The sequence below is a fragment of the Ips typographus genome, linkage group LG4 (assembly GCF_016097725.1).
Source record: "Ips typographus isolate SLU linkage group LG4, UJ_Ityp_2.0, whole genome shotgun sequence".
In the NCBI taxonomy this organism is placed as follows: Eukaryota; Metazoa; Arthropoda; class Insecta; order Coleoptera; family Curculionidae; genus Ips; species Ips typographus.
Genome location: NC_138425.1, coordinates 2,894,936 through 2,921,376, shown reverse-complemented (window position 1 = coordinate 2,921,376; position 26,441 = coordinate 2,894,936). Strand labels below are relative to the sequence as shown.

At 33.8% G+C, this 26,441-nt stretch overlaps 3 protein-coding genes across 3 annotated transcripts in view; 1 reads left to right on the top strand and 2 right to left on the bottom strand.

The window, feature by feature from the left end:
• Positions 1 to 15,325, top strand: part of LOC145727863 (uncharacterized) — a 37,273-nt gene extending 21,948 nt beyond the window's left edge. The window contains exons 8-12 of the mRNA XM_081977704.1: positions 9,360 to 9,457; positions 9,515 to 9,643; positions 12,288 to 12,512; positions 12,692 to 12,782; positions 12,845 to 15,325. Of these exons, the coding sequence (XP_081833830.1) occupies positions 9,360 to 9,457; positions 9,515 to 9,643; positions 12,288 to 12,512; positions 12,692 to 12,782; positions 12,845 to 12,928 (627 nt within the window). The 3' untranslated portion in view covers positions 12,929 to 15,325. The remainder of the gene's footprint in view (positions 1 to 9,359; positions 9,458 to 9,514; positions 9,644 to 12,287; positions 12,513 to 12,691; positions 12,783 to 12,844) is intronic.
• A 2,258-nt stretch (positions 15,326 to 17,583) lies between these two features.
• Positions 17,584 to 18,601, bottom strand: Sld5 (DNA replication complex GINS protein Sld5). Its single transcript, XM_081977726.1, has 4 exons — positions 18,443 to 18,601; positions 18,180 to 18,376; positions 17,964 to 18,121; positions 17,584 to 17,905 (listed from the first exon to the last, which is right to left on the bottom strand). The coding sequence occupies exons 1-4, from the start codon at positions 18,560 to 18,562 to the stop codon at positions 17,655 to 17,657; spliced, it is 726 nt and encodes a 241-aa protein (XP_081833852.1). The 5' UTR covers positions 18,563 to 18,601; the 3' UTR covers positions 17,584 to 17,654.
• A 1,223-nt stretch (positions 18,602 to 19,824) lies between these two features.
• On the bottom strand, positions 19,825 to 26,286 carry IntS4 (integrator complex subunit 4). The gene is made up of 12 exons (XM_081977703.1): positions 25,650 to 26,286; positions 25,384 to 25,586; positions 24,242 to 24,494; positions 23,888 to 24,183; positions 23,627 to 23,825; positions 22,085 to 22,718; positions 21,465 to 21,708; positions 21,259 to 21,409; positions 21,021 to 21,201; positions 20,743 to 20,966; positions 20,463 to 20,688; positions 19,825 to 20,051 (listed from the first exon to the last, which is right to left on the bottom strand). The coding sequence occupies exons 1-12, from the start codon at positions 25,704 to 25,706 to the stop codon at positions 19,831 to 19,833; spliced, it is 2,889 nt and encodes a 962-aa protein (XP_081833829.1). The 5' UTR covers positions 25,707 to 26,286; the 3' UTR covers positions 19,825 to 19,830.
• Between the last annotated feature and the right edge of the window lie 155 nt (positions 26,287 to 26,441).

Below are 26,441 nucleotides of genomic sequence, written 5' to 3'. Positions count from 1 at the left end.
GTGACCTCTTTAAAGTTTGATTATCCGGATACTCGGTATAGATAAAACATATCGCAACAACAACGTAATCGCAAAATTGTAAAAATTACAGACAGCGTGACCTAGAATAGTAAGTAACATAATCTCATGTAAACTAATGACATCAAATATAAAATACGACTTTTTTCTACGGCCACGAAAAAGTCTATTAACCAAGGCGGCAGACAGCGTTGTCGTTTGTCGTCACTTTCAAGCGGAGTCCCAAAGCGCAGAAACGTTTTTCTTCGCTATAGAATGACGTAAATGTAGATCGCCGGTCGCAAAGCAGTTGGCAACAGTCTGTAGACTGTTGTAGTTTGTAGTTTAGTCGGGTTGGTGTATATTTGGAGACGGGTCCGCCACTGTTCGTCCGATCGAAAGCTCGCACGCCGCAGGTCCTTTGTTACACACGGGTCGTTGTCTAGCTAGATGGATTAACACGGTGGTTATGACGAAAGGATTTTTAGTCCAACGTGTATTTGTATAGGCAACACAGCGTGAGCCGTATGTCTAGGACTAGATTTAAAAAACAAAAACTCAAAAATATTTTCGGGACAAAGGCGTGAAGGAAAAATGGAATGCTTCAAATCGGTATTAGAAAAGCTGAAGGGGATGCGGCAGGAAATGGGAAATTTGACATCCTGTAAAACGTGTAAAACCAACACCAATGATGAGGATGAACATCCACTGCCCGCTAAGAAAGACCCGTTACTATCCCATTTGACAGAGGTACATTTACACATACCTACAATATATATACTTATAATTATGACGTCATAGTTCTTGAAGTTTACAGAGTTTTTGATTTAACCTCCTATGACCGAGAGGAGGGCAAAAATTAACCATGTCATTTCTAAATTGTATAAACAATACCCAAAGAACTAATACAAAGTTCAAAAATATATGCAATAGGATAGCTGCTTCATGGAAGTGGTCTAATGTTTCTAAGAAGAGCAATAGTTATGTCCTTCTATTCGTAACCTGACTCATTTGTTTGCATTATTTTAACAAAGAGACAATTAAGCCTAGTTTATACCGGCAAAAACAATTAAGTATAACTTAAACTTTGATGAAGTAGCTCAATAATTGTCTGAAAATATAAAGTTACACGTTGGTGCAAGCAAAAGGTAAACAGATTTTAGACAGAACCGGTGCAGGTAGAGTTCGAATTTTACCTCTCCTAAATGACGTCATGAATGCACGTGAGCTGGAAAATTTTCACACAAAACAGCTGATTTTGTCTAATTAATTGTCAAAGTTATAAAACATTGCACTACAAGCACGGTATAGCATTATATGTTTTGAAAGTGAGAGTAGTCCAACAAAATGCTGAATTAAAAAAAACGGAATTTAAGCAGACTTCTCTTACTTTGTCCATATTTCTAAGAAAATGTCGATTAGGAAAACCAAATAATTACATTTATGACGAACCCAATGAGAGATCAAATGAATGTTTAAACAGAATTATTATGTAGGAACGGAAGATTTGCAAAAAGCGTTATTGCACCAAATTGCAGAATATTTTAATATTTCTGTTTGGTCCTTTCATACAAATATGATAGAAAATGTTGGTTTTAAATGGAAATAGACCAGTAGCTGCAAATAGCCGCAGAAGGCTATCTTCAACTGGAAAATCAGTCCATAATTGGTATCTTGTGAACATTAGGTTAGGTCAGGTTAACTCACGATTTTTGTCACAAAATCGTTTTTACGTATAGATTGCGGCTTGCGTATTATACTATAATAATACTACTTAGAACAAATTTGGTAAATCCACAATTTTCTTCAGAAAATTCCGATAAAATTCAAAAAATTTACAATGGTGACCACATTCTATACGAGACACTGAAAGCAATCAGCTGGCTTTCTTGGCGATTTTTCCGTACAACGTTGTCAAATACAGGGTGTTACAAATATGACGCATTAGCATTGCTATCTCAGAAACTACAGTTAATAGAGCTTTAGTTAAATGGAGGTTAGAAAGTGTTCTAACAAGGAAAATGGAATCGGGATTGTCTTGTCTTGTTTAATGTTTAATATTGTCCAGTTATATCTGTTGTCTTTCCATTTTGCTTGCATTTGTATCTTTAAAAGATACAAAAATGCTCAATAACCGTAAATCACCATTAACTAGCTTTAATTACTTCGTCTATCTAGGTATCTATGTACTTAACCAGCTTCATATTGGCACTATTTGGCAACAATGCCCACATACGTGATTCAACAGCTAATTAAGATAATGATGCTCCCATCAATTAAAAAAAACTGCTAAGTATCACCAAACCTGGCGCTAATTACTTTTAAAGTTGAGTTTAAAATGGTATTTCCTGGTTTTTCCGCACTTTGTATCATATGGTTTTAAAACAAGTTATAAATTTATTATTTTTTTGTAAATTGATACATATTTAAATGCATTTTTTATTCTAATATTAACCACAGTTTAAACACAAACCAAATTCCTCATAGTGATAATGCCTTAAAACTGCCAAAAATGCCTCAAATTGCCTAGAAATATCTCGAAATACCTTTTAATTTTTTAATTTGCCTCAGAATGCTTTCAAATTAATGTTTACTCATTTGTAGCATTCTTAAATTTTGTTATAAGTTTCTTCTGTTCTTGCTTGTAAATCAATAAAGTAAGAATACTTTCATCAAATACTATCTATCTCTGCTAAATTTCACTTTTTGTGTTCAGTCCACAGTCTACAGCCATTGTCAGTGTAACCTATCATAATGCAAACTGTCCCTCTAGGATCTAACTTGCTTACCTCCTTTTATTTTGTTATGTGTTTGTAGGGTACAGTATCAAAATTCCTAAAGTTGCCAAATTTGGTTTCCTGCTTTGGTTTCAAGGATAGTAACAAGTGGATCATCAGATTGAGGTAATCTCAACAAAAAATGGCAAACAATGTCAGTTTCTTCTAATTTAGCACCCATTGACTTCAACTCACGAACACTTTCCTCATCAAACATCACAACATTGTTTCGAACAAGACACCTTGAGCTAGTTTCACTGATGATAGCTTTTTCCTCAAAAATAATTGACTTGAAATTACTTTGCACTGCTTCCAAAGCCTTCCACATTCCATAAACTTCTTCTCCTTTCTTTCTCCTGTTTAACTTTTCTCCTGATCCAGCCATTTTTAACATATGTAGATTCCACACTTCCAGGAACAATTACAATTACGTGGTTGGGCCCATAACCTGTCATAATTTACTGCCCACAAAGAATAGCTATTTAACAAGACGGGATAGCCGGCATAATTCCTTTGATTCTTTTCTTATAATAGTTGTTTAGTTTGCCTTTTTATCATTGAAAGATATCCTTATTAACTATTATTAACTTTAAACTGATGTTTTAAAACAAATATTTGCTGTGATTTGCGATATGGCAACGTTCTTCAACAACCTGAATGACCAACCAATGAAACTCCTAGTCGATTGGCTGAACTTTGGTAGGAAAAGTCTATCTCTCTAATTCACTTTCTCTTTTCAACTGTATCTTCTTGTTAAATTGCTATTCCTTGGTCTAAATTTAAATGGGAAATAACTGCTAATTTCAATATTCTCACGATACATTAACTAGATGGATGTCGAACCTACAATAATTATTATTTATGTATGATGAGTTAAAAGTATCGATTTTTTGTTCTGAGAGTACCTTGAGAGACTTGTCGATATATTTTCTTTAGTTCAATATTACTATAATAATGAACTAAATTACTATAATTATACTTTCACTGTAACAATGGAATACTGGGAAAATACAGACCAACAGATGGTAAATTAATATACCGGTAATAATGTATTACATTGTAGAGCAATCAGTTGCAAAGTGTGTGAGTAATACGTGTTCCATTAAAATGTACACATTTTTCTTATCTCCACTTGGCAGTCGAGTTTGAGATTGTTGAAAACCGGTTAGATATTCTGATATACCTACAACACGAATATTCTTTATAGCCTATCATAAATATCAGAAATTATGTTTCAAACCTTGACCCAAATTACTGTTGCAAAATCCGTTTTCTGGCAGCGAATCCAGTAACATTTATTTGCGTGAAGTAAGTAAACTAAGTGTTGAAAATGGTTTAATCAAGACCATGGAATTGACAAGAAAGCTAATTTACCTAGGAAATACGTTTTCACAGTTATCAATGATTTCGTTGCTACAAATGATAATATTATCCAAGAAAGTAGTCTGATTTTAACGAGGCTTTTAACCTTGTTAATGATCTTTAATAACTGTATCATCGCATTGAAAACGGTGTCTTGACACAGCATAATTTACCTGGTGTATATTAACATTTTATAGAGTGTCTCAAACTATTCGCTGTTCGCTAAGTTTGTCATTTTATACTGTTGCATTTCTTAAGAAAATTCCCAAAAGAAAAATTTTAATTTATTGACAGCTGTAAAGCAGATACTGAACTCTGTTGACATGCATTCGAACTAATATTTTGATAACGTAGCAAATAAATAGATGCAGTGTAAAAAATCATGACATAATACTTTGCAAAATACGTACTTTGCGCCCGCGAGTAGAAAATAGTTATTTACGCTTACAAGGGAGGAAAATGCAACTTTTGTTGGAAGGTTTAAGAAGTAGTTTACTTTTACTTAGCAATGTTATATTTTATGAGAAAAGTAGCAGTTAAATATGAACTATATTAATAATGTTGATAATAATAGTCCCTGTGTGAAAAAGAAGGTGTTGTTACCAAGGATATGTTTGTCAATTTGTTAAGAAAGTGTCAGAGACTCCGCATTTATTTCACTTTTACTCGCGGGGGAGTGAAAGTGATATTTTCAGCCCTCAAACAACAGAGAAAAGGTTCTCCTCTAGTGCCAGAAAGTCGTCTGATCAATAATCAATAATTTGACACTTAAGCCGATGATGACACGTTACAGTTACCTGCATAGGTATACCGAAGCTGGTCTATTAAAACGTCCGATGCAGTCTTTCAGCAAGCAACAGACTAAACAAATAAATTATTTACTAGATTCACTGTACAATGACCTTACGCATGTGTCATCTGGCAAACACCTTACAATCCTGGCGTATATGATCGGCTTTAAAGACAAAGTAACAAATAGAAAAAACAGCTGGACAATGCTGCAATATGCTTATTACCCACAACAACGGAATACATAAACATAAAGTTGGGTCAATGTCGCTTTGAAAGTTTATAGTTATTTGCCTAATAAGTGCGGGAAGTTCGGTCAGCAATCGAGTGCGGAAAATACACTTTCCGCATGTAAAATGCGTAGAACTGCAATCCTGCTGTAACTGTGAAAATACTTACTAGTATTGTACTTTTATACACTTTACTCATTTGTTAAAATAACTATAATTAAGTAGAAAGTTAAAAAAACACTTACTTTCCCTCCGTGGTACTTTCCCTCCAACCCAGTGATAGACACACACTTTACACATGACATTCGTGGTAATTATGACACTCTGCTGTCAGAACAAGCTTGGCACTTAAAACGCTTTTCTCTTTTTACCTGACAAAAGCTTGAACAAAGTCTGTAGGTCTGTAAAAGTTGTAGCTCCCGTTTAGTACAGGGTGGTTCAGTTTGAATTATCAATAATAATTCATCATTCAATAGCTTATCAAAAAATAAGTTTACATGCGATATGTCATTTTCCTGAAGACCGCTTCCTAAGGAAGACTTCCTAAGGATTAATTTTTGACACTGAAAATAGTCAAAAACCAGATTTTGTGGACTAATTTTTACTGGCGTTCAATTTTTTAGACTATAAGTAAAGTATGTCAACTTATTTTTTGATGGACTATCGAATGGTGAATTATTGACATTTAAAACTGGACCACCCTTTTGATTCCTTTGATCTACTCATATGAACTTTTTGTTTTAGTTTAGTTTTGTTTTAGTGTGTAACTGTAATGAGATATAGAAAGAAATTGACATGACATGACAAAATTCACGTTTTTGTCATTTTTTAGATTATTGCTCAATTGTATAGCATATTGAAAAAGCTAGTTATACCTACTAAAGGTAAAATTGCACGTAATGATTGAAAGATAACAATTTTTAAAACGCAAATAGCTGTAAAGATAAGTGCTTTTTTATGACACTTTTTTGCATACCATGAATAGTGTATTTTTAGAATAATAACTTTACTTTTTCCCGAGAACTAATGGATGACACACTGAGTAACATATGTTATAATTAAGCGGATGACTATCATTACGAGGCCAATGAATACCTGATAATGTTGATAAATTTGACACTAAATAGCTCCAAAACAAGTAATAATTATACGCAACGTGCTAATGTTGACCTTCTAATATTTTTTTGCTACTATCAACTAATATGCTCATTCCAGGTGATTTTTTAAATTGATTCATGGTATCAATTACATGCTACTCTACTTGCTCTATATTGGCTAATCAAGTTATTCCTAGTTTATCCTCACAGCCAATCTGGCAAAAGTACCAGCAACCACACGGCCAAGATATTGTTTATGCCAGTCTACATGTGTAACATTTCTATAAAGCTCAGCACAGTTGGTAGTAAAAAAAGCAGCTTTCATCAGCTTGCTGCGGCGATTTGAGAAAGTATAGTCTTCTTCTCGCCTATGTTATTCACTCGTTGAAGAATATACTATAATCTATTATTATTGTTATTACGTACTGTTCATTGCAAATCCAATTTACCGCGTTTTGCCGTATTATGGCTTATTAGAGTAGCTATAGAGCTTGATCACCAACGAACAAAACGAAACCGTATACCTTTACCGCCATGTTCTTTAGTGTTTATATTACCTGAATAATGTGACTTTGATAGTCAGTCAGTGGAAATAGCAAAATTTGGACGAAATTTTAGAAAATATAAAAGAAAATGCAGCAAAAAGTAACGAAAATACGTAGTCTTTATGACATGGAAGCTAAAAGATTACATTGCTAATATTAAAAAAGATTTCAGGGCGTTATGATAACGCCCGTTTATAATGCTCTCAGGTTGTTATGAACACTATACTCTACCCCGTTTCCAAGGTATTATTTGTTCATAATGTATAGGTCAAACATAAATAGCAATTATATTTCAAATTTTAACGTAAACAGAACAGGAAGCAGTTGAAGTAATTTAATTCATCAGACAGTCTATTTCCGACAGACTTAACCTAATCTCTAACTACATTTGTCGTCAGTAATGAAATTATCCAATTTCTAATTAAAATACCTGTAAATGAAAGATAAGATATGCACATGCAATTACCGCATACACCATGTTTAATATAGTAAGATTAAGAACCTATTTATCAAACTTGGCAAGTTTCTATCAATTAAGCTCAAAATCAACAATGTTGTGGGTTGTAGACCCGGTTTCGTTATACATCTTAAGACTTAATGCATTTAAAATTAATTAAACCGTTGCTGTAAATTTCGAAACTAATTACACAGCTTTATTCGTGCAGTGCATTCATTTTTCAGAAGATTTTAGACAATCATTTTGAGGTATAAAGGTTCTAAAAAACATGTCAATTTAGATATCAGAAGGATAATTTAGTTGACATTTTCAATAGCTAGAAAGTAACGGATTAATAAACATAATTGCCGATACTTTTTCTTCTTATCACGCCCTCTCCTCACAAAGGTTGACGTGATCTATATGGCCAATATTATCTTGAACACAGCAGCTCTAAATATCTCAGTCAAAATACATCTGAACCATCTTCCAAGGCCTTTCAACCAGGAGTTCTGACGTCTTCCAACAGATCTTCTTCACTGAAATTTTCCTTTTCTCAGTAATTCGTCTTATAGATTTCTGTATACTTCCGTGTTTTTGGATGCAATTTCAGCAGGATGCATAACTAGCATCTGATACATAAGAATCATTCGAACTATGATTGGTTTTAAATTTGGTTCTCACCAATGATTTTGATGCTGGGTGTCAATAGACGAAATTTTTAAACCCCTCCCTTAGAGCGTAAACGTGATATTTTTACTTAAGAGCCAAAATATTTTATTGATCGGACCAGTTTGACGCACATTCATTGATAACTAGAGCGAGAGGGACGGAAAGGAAGAGCTCTCTAAACTAAACAAAAATGCGTGCGAAAAAGTGAACTTTTAAGTATCGCCACTCGCCACATCGCCAGTATAAAAGCTGTGTTTTGCCCCAAGTGTATTTCATATTGTTTAACTTAAATCAGATCTCATGATATAAAAATAAAGTATTTTATCTTTTATACAATAAAGGCGTTTCCTGTCGTGTGGAAAACGATCACGTTATCTCTTTGGAGCTTATTTATCGCCGGTAATATTCTCCTGTTGGTTAACATAATGTAGACTGATCTTGTAATAGATATCCGCTTAATGCGTTTACTTTTCATTTACGATCAATCACTTACAATGTAAGACGTGCATAAAAGCATCCGGCGGAGGCGGAGGCCTGCAACTGGCAATCTCGTCAAGCATAAAAGAGACCGAAGAAGTTGATATGGCCTATTTAATATGATGATATATATTTCCTCGTTATTTAATTATTAATTTCTGTTGATACGACCCTGGTTCTTTTCAAAATTGTTACTTACAAGTGATGGCTTATTTAGCCTTTGTCGTGGGACACCCTATATAGGCTCATGTATTTTTAATAGACGGATAATGTGCATTCTGTTTCGATGAAGCACGGTCTACTATCAAGAAAGCCTATGAATGTCTTCTTCATCCATTGTTTACTATTTTTAATTTTTGCAAATAATTATTTTATAGCTGAACTTTTTCATGAATCTTTCACCCTCTTCAGGTTAGAATATGTCTAAAATACGTCAAAGTCAAAAACACATTTCTTCAACAGCTTCTCTATCCTCTTACCAGCCAGCGGGAAATGCTCATTAGCTTCACAAACCCCTGTCCATTGGCTCATGTTTCTCAGCCACAACATCTGCCTCCTACCAACACCTCTCTTTCCTAGTATTTTTCCTTTGAGAGTGAGTTGTACAAGACGGTATTTTTACGACATTTCAAACCATAATTTTGAGTAATATACTAATGTCCACGACTACTTAATGCACTAAAGGCTTGTTGACAGAACTTAAATGAGAGCCATATTGAGGAGAGGGATTAATAGCTTGATCTGCAGGAATAATATCATAATGAACAGTGCACAAAGAATAATATTATCCTCGCTTTTTGTTGCCATTTTCCCATAGAAGATTTACGTCCCTCTACTGAGGCTGGTGAGGCAAACATCCATCATAGAAAACAATAATCCACAAACTAATTAAAACTGATGGTTAATGAACATTAAATTTAAAATCACATTATTTGGATTTCAATTAACAAAATACTGAGTGTTTCGTTTTTTTTTAGGACTTTCTGGCTATGGACTTTGAAACTGGAGTTGGTAGGATTATTCAGGGAGAACGAGAGATCGCAGAAGTAAAAAGAGCAGCTAGACATGACCCACGGTAACGTTTTGACGGTTGCATGTTTTTTGTATTTTCTAGAGTTGTTTTATGACATAGGTTAACAGCAGTCTTGGAAGATGATCCACAAATCTTCAAACAAGGCGCCCATTTGACACAAAAATATTACCATAAAACTCTTACTAGAGACTCTGCATATGCTGTACTGGGAAAACATAAGAAGGAAGGGTAAGTCACTAATTTATATTAAAAGTTCATTGTGAGATATACAGTATGGTACATAACTGCAGAGACTTATTATGCAATTAAGTCACTTTGCACGGTATATCTCATATTAAATGTTTTGTTACGAAAAGTTGTTATGCGGGTGTTCCTGAATTGGTGTCACAAACTGTAAAGATAATTCTCACTATTCCTGCAAAAGTTGCTCTCAGTGCGACAAACGGTTCCGGTGATAGTTACAAAAACTGTATTGATAAGGTTCAAACTGCCTATATATATCAATCATTTTTTATGCGCTGAAACTAGAGACCCTTCAATTGAATTGAGGGATTCAATCATCACCATCGTCTTAGTCTTTAACTCGTTGGAGTACATCCTTTCCTTTCTCTCCTATTCCCTACATATTTCTCAGACCTAAAAATTCTTCAATTTTTTCAACCTGTTTTACAGACACTTCTGCGATCAGTAGTAACTGATTGTCGGCGAATGCCTGCCCATGCATGCCTCTTCTTGCATTTGTTCATACACCATTGTGGACACCCTTTTCTTATCGTCTTTTCAAACTATCCACTCATTACCAGCCTATCATTTAGAAAGTCGTGCTCTCCCTTATACTACGTATTTTTTCAGGTCCAGCGCTACCACAATTAGGTGTCATCCTCTCCCCTTGTACTCATTGATTCTACTAATTAAATTTAGATAATTTCTTGATCTCCTGAATCTAAACTGCTTTTTACCGTAAGAAACATTCCAAACACCTATTCCTTGTAGAATAATTTTAACATCCTCTTTTCCTACACTTCCCACACATTTATTCGGTATCTTATCATCCTTTCATTGGTTTTTTGACGCCGAAGAAAAAGGACATGTAATTTAGTGAATATCCGCTCACTTGGACGAGGCACTTAAATTGACTTGCCGATTCTATTGAAAGCAAGAGAAGCCTTGTCTCTCGACTCTTTGTATAAATAGTCGGGTAAAAATTTGTTTTCAACGAAGAATTGCTTGTGTTTTATGCTGGTTGAACAATGTACTACTTTAAAATGCAAATCCAGACTCAACGCGATGCGACCATTTACCCAAGGGTGCGGATATGACTCGCTTCGCAATGCTCTCGTTTGCTAAACTATGCCTAAGTGAGCGTGAATTTTTAATTCCCTCTTGGCATAGCGTTTCGCACACCTTATTCCACCCATTTTATTCCGCAAGCTCCTCTAAATCCTTCTGCCTTGCTCCAGTTTTCTTTTTCATAACTCTTCATACCTTCAATATCTCTTCAAGTCGTAGAAGAACGCAACGTGGGCGTTAAGGTGAATGGTGTATGGGTCAACAATATTCGTTATGCGGACGACACAGTTCTAATTGCAGATAACATGGAGGATTTGCGGGATATGCTTGGGACTGTCGGGCAATGCAGTAAGAACATGGGCCTCAATATCAACACCAAGAAGACTAAATTCATGATAATTACTCGAAAGCCACAAGAATTTCAAAACTCAAGCCTAACATATGAGAATCAACCAATAGAGCGAGTAAATAAATTTAAATAGCTAGGAACGTAGCTGTGTGGAAACTGGGAATCAGACACAGAAATCAGATGCCGGATTGAAAATGCCCGCAGTGTGTTCATGAAATTCAAAAAAAGTGCTCACCAATACTGATTTCGATCTTGGCTTGAGAATTAGATTTGTCTGGACAGTGTTGCTTTATGGCATGGAGGGATGGACACTAAAGGTGAGCACTGTGAACAAGCTGGAAGCATTCGAGATGTGGGTCTATGTGCTGAGGATTCCATGGACTGCATGAAGAACCAACCATGAGGTCTTGAGAATAATCAAAAGACCGCGAACTGTTAGACACCATTAAACGTCGAAAAACAGCATACCTGGGCCACGTAATACGCAACGAGGTACCAATTCCTGCAATTGATAATTGAGGGAAAGAGAGGAATCGCCAGAAAAAAATGTCATTGCTCCGCAACGTTAAGCAGTTGGCAGGACTGAGGACAATGCAAGTAATGCATACCATACGTAATAAGGAAAAGTGGACAAATGTGATCGCAAACATCCAATAATGGACACGCAGCGGAAGAAGAAGAAGATTCTTTACATATTTCCTACTTCTGTCTCTCTCTTGGGGTGTTTTGGTTATCAGCACATATTTTGTTTTGTTTATGTTCAGTGGATAATCCATATTCTTCACTAACTGCGACTATTCTATTAATTAGCATCTGTAGTTATTCATGTGTTCTAGCTAAAATAACTGTTTCGTCCGCGTATCTCAGATTATTTACTGTTACACCGTTAATTTGAATGCCTATGTCCTGCTCATCAAGTGCTTTATTTACTAGATCTTCTGAGTTGATTCACGTCTAAGCATCTTTGAGAGAGAACATTGAGCGAAGTCAACTTCTACGTGTGTGTTGAACATTGAAACGATGTGCAAACTGGCTTAATGTGGCTGATTCTACAATATTAATGTTTGTTCTAGTTTTACTGATTTGAAATCAGTATTCCCATAATAAATTAAGGTTAATAAATTTTTATAGATTTCCTATCCTTATTTTTCGTGTCTCGGTCGAACAATTTGGCAGTTTTGCATCAAATTTATTAATTTTTAGAACACGTCTAATAAACTTTGTATTTTACAGAGAATGGCTGCTGAGAGATAGTGAGAGCAGAAAAGGCACTATGTCCATCGACTACTTCTGTGCGGGAAGAGTGCGTCACGTGCAAATTAAAGTTGCCCAGTATACCGATCCATATACACATGGCAGAGTACATGTTGTGACAACGGACATGGACCAGGCCTTTTACAATGTACATTCTCTGATAGAATTCTACAGGCTGAACTTGGGTAAAAACTTTCGATGCATGTAAGTAACATATTAGTATTACAGCGGTGAACTTGCTATTATACATGTTAAGTCGACCATGGAGTTCATAAACTCATTTGTTTTGAGAAATAGTCAAAAATGTCAAAGTTTTATAAGAATGTCTTCGACAAGTTACGTGATAGTACTGAGTAACTACATTAATTTGTTTCTTCTTTTAGATTGGGACAATGTTTGGAAAATCCAAATCAGCGAGACTCCAGTCCGCCTAGACTGCCACTTACAATAAAAGTGCACACTAATACTGTTGCGGTAAGCAATTTCTAAATTTTGCACCAAATATTCACTTTATATATCACTATTACTTTCAACAGAAATATGAGCAAGCACCAGGCAGTGGATTGTTAAGCAAATTAGGATCAAAAATAAGGGGAAAGGAATCACCAGATAAAAAATAAAAATAGCAATTGTACCAAACCTACCAGGTGACCTAACTCAGGACTTTGCGATCTGCACACAACTTGAGTAGACTTTATGCATGTAAATTGTTTTAAATCATTCACGGTGCGGTTTGTTCAGTATTAATTTTACAGGGTGTGTTCATGCTCTTCATAATTTATGTACATATATTCTAAACATACACACAGTCAGATGCTATAATTCAATATTTATCAGAGGGCTGTGGAGCATTTCTCTTTTATATTTTTTATGCCGAATATTTGTATAGGCCATTTTACTGTACTCTGTCTTCCTTTGTGTTTATTTTTCTTGTTCAGGATGAACTGCGTCAATTGATTGATTGTGCACTGTATACATTTTGACTAGAACTTAATTTGAATCGTGTTTCGTATTATTAGCAAGCTTAACAAGTATAAGATTTCATGTGATCTGAGAAACCTTGTTTGTGTTTTAAATGATGGAGAAACTTTAATCGGAAATCAGGTTTGCACATACAGGGTGTGTGTGCTATTATAAGAGAGCAATTATTTCGCGATTCATTTTAAGAGAAAAAAACTTTGTATGTATAATCTCAGCAATGACATGAGTTACAAGGTCGGTTGAATTGGAGCAATGTTGCGTAACTAGTTTTAGGATCTAAAAAACTCCCATTACTTCCGGAGATATCCGAAAAAATACGGAATTTTGGAAAAACTTCTGGTCTTTTACATCCCGGCGTTTTAGGGCAACCATCATCAACTTTTTGTAAGAATAGCTAATCTATTAACTAATGATTTGCTTAAAACGAACTAAAGGTTTGTTACTAAATTTGAGAACATAGTTTGTTGTTTGCACTATACTTAATTGCTTTTAGTTTTAGTATGAACTAGCAAAACCGAATTTCATAAAAATAAGAATCTACTAGCCATCTTAATAGTGGCGGCAAATTTCAATTATTTTGTATTTTGTATTGTTCCAACAATCAGAACTCCTATTTTTTCGGAATAATTTTTGAAACCTTGAAACTGCATTGAACTCCAAATTTCTTTAATCTAACCGATATTGTAACTCCCCATGAAATTGGGGACGCTGTACATACAGAGAGTTCCAATTATTTGTTATTGTCTGCTGGAGTAATTTAAATCTTGTAATAGAGAAAAAAACATAGAATTTCAAGTTGATTTAGATTAAAACACTTCCAGTTGTCAATACCAGTTAGATCGAAGTCATAACAAAGCTAAAACAACTCTTTCGCAGTAAATTTAGTTTGTTACATTGAAACTTCTGTTTATAACGCGTATGCTTTTCTCGGAAAGTTAAAAAATAGAAAATGAGAGAAACAGCAAATTCTTCCCAAACCTAAATTCACCCAATTTCTTTATCTAGTAAGTTTGTTATATCTGTGTTTTCTCATCATTTGACGCAGTTCATTGTATGTATAAGTTAACAACAACCGTGTTCTATGTGAAAAATGTACATTTTTTTAAAACTTGTGTTGTCACACTGTTTTTACATATAAATGTTAAATAAAATACCTGGCGATATTTGAGGCAATCGGTGAAATGGAAGCAATACACTTAACCTAAAAAAACAAGCAGAAAACTAAGAGGGACAACCTCCTTCAACTAATGTGAAACAGCATGTGATATTTTTACTTTTAAGTATTTTAAACTGGCCACATTATAATCTTACTCTAGTACAAATAAGCCAGTAACGTGATAGATTATACATTAATACATTACATTAGGTGTGAGTGCTCATTCAGGGAGTTTCAAAAAGTCACTACCAAAATTTTGACTTTCAATGGAAAGTTTTCCCGAATTGATAAAACTCACCCAAAAAAGGCATTTCTTCATTCAAATATACATATAAAAACGTAGTGATTTTTGAAGCACATATTGAGTGAATACGTTCCGTGAAATTTTTACAGATGATTATATATATACTGAACTTTAGCGGGTATGCATGTATTGGAAATAGTGATTAGTATGTAAGTAACGACAAAAATACTGTACGCACATTGACGAGCTATTCCTTAGAGATTAAAATATTTTAAACTATATACAATTTGATTAACTATTGATTATTAAGTAAAAAATTATGTAATGATCAGATACTATTATATGAATATCTAGATTTAAGAAAAATTACGGAACTGTAAAACGGGATTTTTAGATTGTAACAATAAAACATAACACAGCACAACTCTTTTGTGTCTAACCAATCAAACTGGTTTAATTTCCTTTGATGGCGTAAAAGGGTTTTGTTGTTTTATGTTGTTATGTTATCTATAATTCCAGCTTAACGATTATTAGTTTTATCTCTCAATTACGAATATCTTTGCTACTATTTTATTTTCTATGACGAGTTTTATTATGAAAGCATTTTATTAATATAAAGTTCTCTTACTTTGATAATACTTTTATTTAACTACGGTTTCACTGTAGTACACCCTGGAAGAACGTTTTCCTCAGTATAATTTTCGTAAATGCCTTATAAATTACTATTTGTACCACAGCGTTGCCATACCCGCTAATAGAAGTTCCTACCATTTTAAATCAAATTTAAGTCCATTTCTCTTCAACATATTCCTTTTATAGCTGCAGTATAGTGTAACGTAAACACACTTCTATATTAGATTATTCGATGATATTGGTGAAAACTACTTATTTTTATTAATCATATTGTTAAGTCACATTTCAAAACATAACATAGACTCAAGGACGGTAAACAGTACAGGAGTGCTTAATCCCATAAGCGCAATCTTGCCGGTATCGGCTCGGGCCGGTGACGATTTTTACGTCACCATGGGTCTCTCGCGTTTGCGCGATTGTTTTGCGCTATCATCTACTCGCTACTCATTTTCGACTAATTTGGGGACGGGGAATCCATTTCAGCTGTCAAAATGACAGTAACTGTCACTCAATTCGAGACACTGGCGATTTGTGGAGATATCAAAAAAGTGATTTCACCAATGGATTGGGCGCCCCAAAATTAGTCAAAAACCACCCTTCACTCGTTTTGTTTTGATAAAAAAACGCTTGAGATGCATTATTGTTAATCTGTCACTTTGACAGCTAATAACGGCAAAACCAGTCCGATTTCACTAGGCTTGATGATACTCATTTTCGACTAATTTGGGGACATGTCAAAATGACAGTAGCTGTCACTTAGTTCGAGATCGGCCAAACGGTGTTATCAATCAACTCATGTGGGGATATTTTTTGTTTTCTATGATATTTAGACGTATGGTCCATTTTTTTCCCGTCGCGGTTACGTCATCATTTCAGCCTTTGAAATTCAATATCTCGGTAACATGAGGAGCTACAGAGGCCATTTTTAATCCATTTTGTAGTATTTTTTATGCTTTTTCGAATTTCCTGCGAATTTAAATAAAAGAGCTACGATTTTTCAAAAAAATTCAATTTTTGTCAAAATTTTTATTTTGCTCTATAAGGGTTCCAATGCACAGCAAAGGGCATATTTATACAAAAGAACCTTAAATTAGGTGAAATAAGCACAAAAAAATCACTTTAAAATTTTTCACTTTTCAAAAAAATTGAAAGAATGGGGGGGTACTAGAGAGGTTTTTTAGGTACTTTTTGAAATTCAATATCTCGGTAACATGAAGAGCTAGAGAGGCCAGTTTTGGCTCATTTTGTAGTATTTTTTATCCTAATGGCGCTTAAATGAAATTTATAAGAGTTCAAATAAAAAAGTTACAATCATTTTAAAAATTGAAAAAATGCCATTTTTGCAAAAAGTGCAATTTTGGCATTTTTTTATTTTACTCCACGAAGGTTCCAATGCACAGCAAAGGGCATATTAATACCAAAGAACCTTAAAACAAGCTTAAAGAAGGTTTCAGAGGCTTCTGGCAACTAAAAATGGCTCTCATCTTTTGTTTTCTATAATATTTTGACGTATCTTGTCAAGTAAGGGAGCAATTTAGACTCAAAACAACGTGTGTCAAAAAATATGTGATTTCATGGTGAAAGAACTTTGACGCCTTCTAGCGGCCAAACGGTGCAATCAATCGAATCATGGGGGGATAGTTTTGGAAAGCCTGAAATCTGCTCTATTTCTTGTTTTCTATGACATTTTGACGTAACTTGTCAAATAAGGGAGTAATTTAGGGTCAAAGCAACGAGTGTCACAAAATATGTTATTTTATGGTGAAGGAACTTTGACGCCCTCTAGCAGCCAAACGACGTTATCAATCAACTCGAGGGGGGATATTTTTGGAAAGCTTTAAGTCAAATTTTTCAAAAAAATTTAATGATAAAACTGTCGTTATCCTCGTTCACGTCCAAAAATTCGATCAAACCTACGCCGGAAATTACATTATAAGGAAAAAATCAAAATGGCCGCCATTTTGGATTGATCTAGGTTAGGGTTGATGGTACTCGTTTTCAACTAATTCGGGGTCAAGGAATCCATTTCTGCAGTCAGTTTGTCCGTATATGTTACTCGGTTCGAGAAACTTAACTTTCCGTAAAAATCTGGGTTTGGGGGAGAGTTACGCAAAAATGAATGTCACCACTGAATTCCCCATCCTCGATTTAGTATCCTTTAGTAATCCTGCATTTTGCTTTCATTTCATTCTAATGTGATAAAGCTACAATTTAGAAACAAATGTAGGGTGGTTTTTGTAACCTTCCAAAAAAACAAAAAATAACTCTGCCATTGTATTGACTATCCCATATACATTTTCATTAAAAAAATTGACACTACTAACAGTAAATTTTAGCAAAGATAAACATCACCATCTTTAACCAGTTTTGCTACACTGTTATAACTTACCAAAACCTGTGATCCCTTAGCAAAATCAATTAAATCATTATTTTCTCCACTGCCATCATCTAGAGCTACACCTTCAATATCTTTTTTTGACTTAACAAATACCATACTATGAATATTAGGAGTAACTATTTGAGCCTGTTGATCTGAGGCACCTGGACAAAAGCTCATCACTGATTCAAAATGTTTTTTTAAATCTGAGAGAAATTAAAATTTAGTTGTTTAGCAAGTTTATCATAAGGCTAAATTACTAACTTTCCTCATAATCTTGTGCATACTCCATTTCACTTGGACTTAAATATGGATCCTCATTTTTATCTATTCTTTGTTTTTCTTGTTGCAAAATGAATGCGGAGAATGTCTCAATTTTCTCTAATCTGAGTCGTAAATAACTTGTTACAAGAAATTTCAACCTAAGACAAACAAAATATGGAAAGGTGATTTAAATTACTAACCTATCCAATCACTAACCTATCTAGTTCCATTTGATGAATATCTTTTTTAACATCAGTGCTATCTATTTCTTCCAGCTTATTTCCCATGTAATTTATTTGACCTAACAGGATTTCAACAATTTCAGTTCGGTATGGCAAAAGTTCGGGAGCAAACTTTTCGTTCTGCCAGGATTCTTCCATAAGCTGTATAACTCCTTCCAATGATAGTTCCTCCTGTTGATTTTAGTTACCTTTAAAGTATTTTTACATAATTGATTTCTGAATTAGCTGGTAACTTACACCCTCACTACCTTCGAAAGCAACATCATCATGATCTAATTGGTCTAGGTCTATATCAATGTCTATATCCATTAGAAAAGAAATGTAAATAATTTTAATTTTCCTTACAATTTTCAACATTTATTTATTATTTTCTAACCTCAAAACCAAAGAATAAAGACCGCCAAAATTTAAATGATATAACCTCAAAGAAATATGGCTTTATCACATGCTTGCATTAAGAAAGTAGAATACAACGTCACGTGACATCAGTAAGTGTCACATAAGATCGTAATCAGAATTTTGGATGGATGCTGGTCTCTGTTGGAGGACAAATATCAGAGTCGAAGTACTACTAATCTAATAATTTCGTCAAACAATTTTACTATTCAAAACATTTTCCACAGAGTCAACAGAATTTTTAAAAGGGAAATATTTAGAATATGCTGCAAAAGAATATAAACAAAAATAAGTCATTGTGTTAATTTCACCAAACAAAAATGTATTTTTTAGCTACTCTATTTTATTACTTTTTTTTGGTTTAAAATTCGAGGACAAAACTTCACATTTCAAACTTTTTTTTAGGTTTTTGTTTGTGGTGGTCATCAAAAATTGGCCTCAAAAAGTCCCTTCTAAAAAGGGTAAAAAGGCAGGTTTTTCAAATGAAACATACCTATTTTTATAAATTTGTCTTCTTCCCTGTTCAAAATTAGGGTGTTTGTATTTGTTACTTATTTAAAAAAATATTGATTTTGAAATAATTAAGAATTAATGATTTTCTATCCCAACTACGCATAAACTATACCTATTTTCTTATTTTTTTAATTCATTCTTATAATTGAAGGCATGCAATTATAGCAAACTTTGACCTATTTTATATTTCAGAACTGAAAATTTTCTTTATAATTTAACCAAATAGAACATTTTCACACTTTCTTGTTTCAAGCTAGAAAATTGACTTGATAATTTGACCACATTTTCAGATTTTTTTCTTTGAAAGTGGATAATAATTGACGTGAAAATTAAAACAACAAGGCATTTTTTATGTTTTGACATTTGAATCTTAAAAGATGACTCGGAAAAGTAGATCATTTGACGTAATTCTATAAATTGGATAATTGAACAATTATCGTAAACAGGTTTTTTCACAGTAGTTGTAATTTTTTTGTTAGATAAAATTATTATTTCAGAATTATTATAGATTCCGGCACAATAACACTATTAAATTTTAAAAAATTATATCTTGGCAAGGAAGCATTTGCGCACCCATGTTTATAGGACATTTTCGCCTCGAATTCACCTAAAGAACATGTAGTGAATTTTTGTCCCTTACCTCGTGGGACACCTTGTATAGTGTAATTTCTAAATAGTTATAACACAACAAGGTTAAAAAAATATGAGACTCAGAGTTACAAAGTCTTTTTAATAGGTTTAGGTGCAATACTTATTTTCACAGGAGCACATAAGTCAATCAGCGATGGATTGGATTCCAGGTTAGACTTTCTTCTTCCAATGTCCGCTTCAGGGACGCAAAGAGCAACGTTTATTTCCACGGTACAAGCTTCGGACCAAACTTGGTGAGACACTAATACTGAACTCAGCAGTCTTATGTTATGTCCAATCGTAGATTCTGGCAATTAAAATAGTCAAGTTAATTCTATTTAATTAAAATGTAAAAATATAACAAAAATGTGCAAGAAAATGCTACCACAAATATTTGAGCTGATGTGCAACAATTATTGTTTGTTAAAATTTTAGTTCAGTTAGAATTAATTCAACAATCTATTATTAAGTTAAAAGCCTTAGTATACTGTAGAACGACAAAAGTGGCAATTAAATAATGATACTTATATTTTTAATTTTATTGTCCAATAAAAATTTTATTTCTAATTGAAGAGATGGCAAGAGTGTATTCCCGAGAACCGAATTTTTGATTAATCTAATTTTGTTACAATAATCTGAGAAACGTCACAGTGTTTTTTTTCGAATCTTCTCATACTTGAGATTTTAAAACGGCTACAAGTTACTACACTAATATTACCTGCATTAGATGAATCGTAATAAAGAGGCTTCAAATGTTGAGGCCTTGGCAGAACAACTTGAGTCCTTTGGTCTGGATATTTTACCTTCAACCTCACTCTGCTTGGGTCAATCAGATATTTTAGTTCAGCCTCAAACGGAACTGACATAATTAGTCCTGCTGTAAACTTAAGTGACGTGTCACTTTGTCCCGTCGGATCTATGATTGTAGCTGAACTCATCCGTATCTAAAACACTATCTTATAAAGGTTATTACATAAAAAATGTATTGATACTTTTACATTAACATTCGGACGCGGTATACTGCCTATTTTAGATTCGAGCAAAATCGGAATTAAAATTCTTGCAACTGCACCTGGTTTGGGTTCTTCCAATAAAGATAATTCCTTAAAAACCATAGCTGTAAAACTATCCGGTTGAATGCTGCTTTGCTGCAGGTCTCTTTGCATGTCTTCTACAGCGGTTAGAAAATGATGACAAGGGGCTAAAGCTGAAGAATTACTTCCTGAAATTAAGTTTACATCACGTTTGCTCATTTATGCCACTCAGAAACCCTGACCTTTAACAATATAAACTAAATTGAGAGCCAAGGCTCTTAATCGAAACTGTTTAACGGCACATTGCTCAGCAGGGCTGAGTCCTACAAAGAAAAACTGCAATTTCAAACAGTGTTCTAAGAGAATTTGGATATTTATTTTTAAAGTGTTTTGCTGCTGTGTGGCTAAAGAAGCTGGATTAACCTGAAAGAATATTAACTTTTAAGAAATAATAATATTACGATGACTATAAAAACCAACCCAGTAACCTCTATCAAGTATTTGCAGTATCTGAAGCTGTGCTCCAATATACAAGGAAGTAAATTGAGCAGTTCCAGAAACCGTAAAATCCATATCACTTAATCGGCTTAGTTGATCCATTGCGGTTTGAAGAAAAGACATGTTGTGTGATCTAAAACAGTACCATACATGTGGATAAGGTTAATAAAAAACACCGGATTTTTCACCTGGTCATACTTTCAGCCATATCTAAGTTGGAAATAACGTTATTTAAATATGCTAAACTTTCAGGCACGGAAAACGATCCAGGAGTAGCATTAATGTGTGAATCAGAAAGACTTAGAATTGGCACAAACTGTGGCATTGTATCTCTCAGATATGCATAGTGCCTCAATGTGTGTGACTCCAAAAGAGGAATGATTGTAGATGTGTGTTTGGCTGCATTTAATATTAAAATTAAATGGCAAATATCTATAATCATAATTAAGGATTGCTTCATATTCACAATTAATTAAAGTAAAAAGATAATTGGAGCTTCTTTTTCATCCTGAATACTACAGTAAAGTAGTTCGAAAATGTCAAATTTCTATTTTATTTTTTAACAGTTTTTTATTGATTATTTTGAAAAATCAATGCCACCTTCTGAAAACACTTTTTTGTGATATTCCGATTAAATAACCGAGCTTCAACTCCTTAAGGATTAAAAAATAAGAATAATAATAATAAAGAAGTTGGGTAAGCCCGGCCTAACTTATCATTAAACCAAAAACCATCGACCTTTTGTAATACTTAAAAAAACAACAAGAAGGTATACAAAACTTAAGCTATAACATTATGAAAAGGATACAAGGTGGATTTTCAACATCCGGCTCTGCCATATCACAAAACGGGTGTATACTTAAAAAGTACGGAACCAACGGCACCACCAACTCTGCATGCTTACCGCCAATACTCTGAAGACATCGATAAGTAGAACGCTTATCCTGAGGATACCTCTTCAAGTTGTCTAATAGTTTATCCACTGCCAATTTTAAACCGGCAGTGGTTGACATTCTACAAGCAGCCAGCATTCTATGCAATCCTTCCCGAACCTCTTGTGAAAAATCTTCTAGAGCACCAAGAATAGTTTCTAGTTGGTCGTCTCGCAAAATAATGTGCTCCGAAATCAGCCTTAAACTGTCAATGGCTTTCAGTCGAACGTCTTCAATTTCATCGTTAAACATGTCGACCATAAAATCGAGGGCCATGTTTGCAAAATGATTATTGCTTATGGATAGTTGACATAAAGATTCAACTGCGGCTGAACGGACTTCGAGAAACTCGTCTTCCAGACCGTGCACAAAAGCTCCACATGCCCCGCTACTCATCAAACTTATGCTGTCAGCATCTAACAGTTCTTTAGGGGCGTCGTCGGCCCATTTTTTGCCACTGGCCCATTCGCCACTAGTTACGTTTTCCCATGCCATTTCATGAGCAGTTCTCTATTGAAAATATGAAAGACATAGATTTTTACAGGTAAATTACAGCTTAAAAAATTAACATACATCAAAAAATATTACAGTATAATGCAAAAAAAAGATTGGAGCGTTTGGAAGATGCTTATTTTTAAATTCGTCACAAATCGTGGACCTTGTGTTGTGTTAAAAAGAATACAAACCTGATTGGCCTCAAACAAACTAGCATTTTTTCTGGTTAGCAGTATAAACAGCCAAAATGCCATTCGCACCTAAGTAGGACAGCAGTCTGTCCAACATAGTATACTCAAAAATTTTAGAAAAACCTGCAGTTAATGCTCTCAAAAAACTAATTTAATATTTCTTTTACACCAATACATGCCATATCTTGGATAACATGCAGACACAAACCATCAGACCCTACGCAACTCTTATTTTTGTATCAAAACGAAAATAATATAAACTTATTAGAGAACCACAATAAATTTATTTAACCTTTCTTAACAAATAAAAGGCATGCTGAGCGTTTTATTTGAATGCTGAAAGGTTTTGTAAATAGCTGAACGCGCGAATCTGACGGTAAATCTTATACCTCGAAAATCACGCACCACATACCTGTAAGAAAAATTCCAGCTCAAAAAACCATACTTTCCTAATACATATACATATCTCTTTAATTGAAATCACTAAGCGTCGGTATTTAGCACTCTCAAGCTTATATAGCGAAAGCCGAAAGGGCTTTGTTGTAAAGAATAGCAATAATCCGGGCAAAAATATTTATTCGGACATACAAAAAATAGAAAATACCTCATTCCATTAGTTTTTTTAGAATTAACTTATGACCACTTAACACTTTGTAAAATATCATTTTTCGAATTTGCAATACTTTTTAAGTCTAATACTATAAATAAAAACATAACAATCACGGTACTTACCTTTCTTCTCATGTTTGACATCAACTTCTTGTCAAGCGTCTGGTTCAAAAACTTAGGACTAACAAGTTTCATGCCCCCTAGTAGTTTTGCTGCTAAGGTGCGTACTTGCATTGACAAATCGGTTACACCATTACAAATTTTTCCAAAAGCATCATCAATCAAGCGAATTTCGTGTACACTTCCGGAAACTACAATTTCACTAAAAGAATAATCCATGTCGTTAATTCAACTAAAAAAATCTATTAACACACATCTACATACTTTTCTGGATAAGCGTTTCCTAAAATCCAAATCAATTTTAGAGCTACCCTCCTTACAATCTCATAATCATCTTTAAGCGCCGAAGATACATAAACATAGATATTAGGATTTACTTTAAAACCACGTTCATACAACAAAATGACCGTGCTAAATGCCTGACTTCTAACTCTGGCATCCTCATTATTAAAGTAGCAACTTATAAGATGAAATAAATCGTCAGCCTCTTTCCCTTTGCATATTGGGGCATGGGTCCCAATAATTTCAAGGCATCTACATTTAACTGCATGATTTGCATCCTTAAAAGTTTACATTATTTTGAAATGTTAACCTGAAAAAACTCTTTTTCCTACGTACCTTTAAGTAATACTTGGCTAACTCGACTAACTTTTGATGAAATCCAGTTACGCTGTCATTAACTAATTGACCCAGTTTTAATATTGTCTTCATCCCTTGTGACAGTACTTTATGAGATCGGTCATTTTTTATTAAAATAATAATTTCGTCAATAATGCTGACGCCTTCTAAAGGATATTCCTCGCCGATTTCACACAGCAACATTAAAATCTTTACTCTAGCAGCTGATTCAGCTTCATTTTTGAAATGGTCACTAAACATACAAATTATAAGAATTATTACTGAATAATACTACACGGTAATATTGCAAAATTATACAGAGGCCCCGAAAAGGACAACCCTGGTTGGGAGGACAATGCTATTCACAATGTGTTCTTTTTATCCTAAACTAGAAAAAGTTGCGCAATTAGTACGCCAAGTTTGGATAAAGGAGAGATTTTTGGACTTATTTCGTTATTATTTGATAAAAAGTTTTAAATTCATGTAACAATAAATATTTTCTCATTTTTGAAACTACCAGATAGCATTTTTATCAAAATACCACTAAAATTGCATTTGTTCTAACATATTTGTCAATAATGGTTGGTTTTTAGAATGTTTTTGACATTCTCACAATTGTTTTGACTCATTTTGTAGTATTTTTTATCCTCTTTCTAATGGAGTTTTACTGAAATCTATAAGAGTTGAAATAAAAAAGTTACAATCATTCAAAAGAAAAAAAAATGCTATTTTTGCAAAAAGTGCAATTTTGGCAAACTTTTATTTTGCTAAGGGCATATTTATACCAAAGGACCTTACATTAGGTAAAATGAGTACAAAAAAAGCACTTTAAAATTTTTAATTTTTCAAAAAAGTTAACAGAGCTAAGACAGCTAGAATGCCGGAAAGTGTTTTTAAAACTGATCACCAGAGGGTGTATTGTGTATCTCTTATCTTAAAACACCAATTGTATTGAGAGCTTGTGAGCCTATTGTAAGTTTAGTTTAGACTTGGTGATTTTCTTATTTTTAAGGTTATGAACATGGTAAAATGAGGGAAAAACAGGTATTAGTCAAGTAACTTAGCATTTTATGCACAGGCCCAATTGTAAAACCAACCATAAATATTGAAAAACACAGTCAAACCCAATACTATATTCTTACCTTAATTTTCTGACTACTTCTGATACATCTCCAGGATCAACTTCAAACTTGTCAGATATACTCAGCAAAAGTTTCACTACTTCATTACTCGTAGTACACTCCTCTAACCCACTGACAACTGTTGTTAATGAGTTAGTAATTCCCGTCAATGGCTTTTTGGTTAATTTAAGTTTTTTAATAGGCACTTGAGTAGGTTCTTGAATCTAAATAATAAAAAATTAAGTAAAAAACACTGTATTAACGTTATAACAATGGAGAAAACTCACCTGTACTACTGTCTGACTGTATTCAGCCAGAGCTCTTTTTTTAAGTAATGCAGCCATCTTCACTTCTTGGATTTTATGAAATTCTAGATTATGTCAATCAAAGTACTGGTAATTAAAAAAAATTTTGTTAGACTACTGTAAAGGATGGTTTGTAGAGGTTTTCACAAAACATTGAACATTACTCAAATATTATACCTATGTTTACAAACAAACACTGAGAGAGAGGAGAACTATTTTTGAACTTTGGTTCTCTAGAAATTTTGACGAGAACCAGTTGTACTTCTAGAAAATACGGAAATGCCGAAAATCCACAATTTTCTTTTGATGTGAACAAATTGCAAATAAGAAAAAACCCATTAAACACATACACACATAACCTCACTATTTTTGTTTTGATTTAACTCAGCTGGGAGCTGGGACTGTGATTGAGCCGGCTTGCCAAATTGTGCATTATTTAAATTATTTTATTTGACAAGTCTCTAATTTTCCAATTTTTAATGAAAAAACATCAGCTTTAGCAGCAACGACTTTCCAAAAATTGTTATGCAAATGCTCAATGATAAAGATTCATACAAGCACAAGGAGCAGCAGTCCATACATTCTAAAAGTACACCCGGCAATAGCGCAAAGATATTAAAACAAAATAAATAAAACTCAGTTTATTAAAAGCCGAAGTTTCTTTACAATATAAAAATTGTAACCTTTTGCGATGCCAGCTGCTATTTATCAAATGTTACATCTTACATCTAGTTAATGAGGATTATTTTTAAAATAAGTAATAATAATAAATAA

Bases quoted from the DNA above. Each gene is read 5' to 3' on its own strand.
- Sld5 (XM_081977726.1), bottom strand. From the start codon at position 18,562: ATGTTGAAAATTGTAAGGAAAATTAAAATTATTTACATTTCTTTTCTA. The intron at 18,122-18,179 runs GTTAGTGATTGG...TGTTTGTCTTAG, and splicing joins CATCAAATGGAACTAGATAG to GTTGAAATTTCTTGTAACAA. The intron at 17,906-17,963 runs GTTAGTAATTTA...AATTTCTCTCAG, and splicing joins TGCACAAGATTATGAGGAAA to ATTTAAAAAAACATTTTGAA.
- IntS4 (XM_081977703.1), bottom strand. From the start codon at position 25,706: ATGGCTGCATTACTTAAAAAAAGAGCTCTGGCTGAATACAGTCAGACA. The intron at 23,826-23,887 runs GTATGTAGATGT...TTATTCTTTTAG, and splicing joins GGAAACGCTTATCCAGAAAA to TGAAATTGTAGTTTCCGGAA. The intron at 22,719-23,626 runs GTAAGTACCGTG...TATTTTCAATAG, and splicing joins TGTCAAACATGAGAAGAAAG to AGAACTGCTCATGAAATGGC.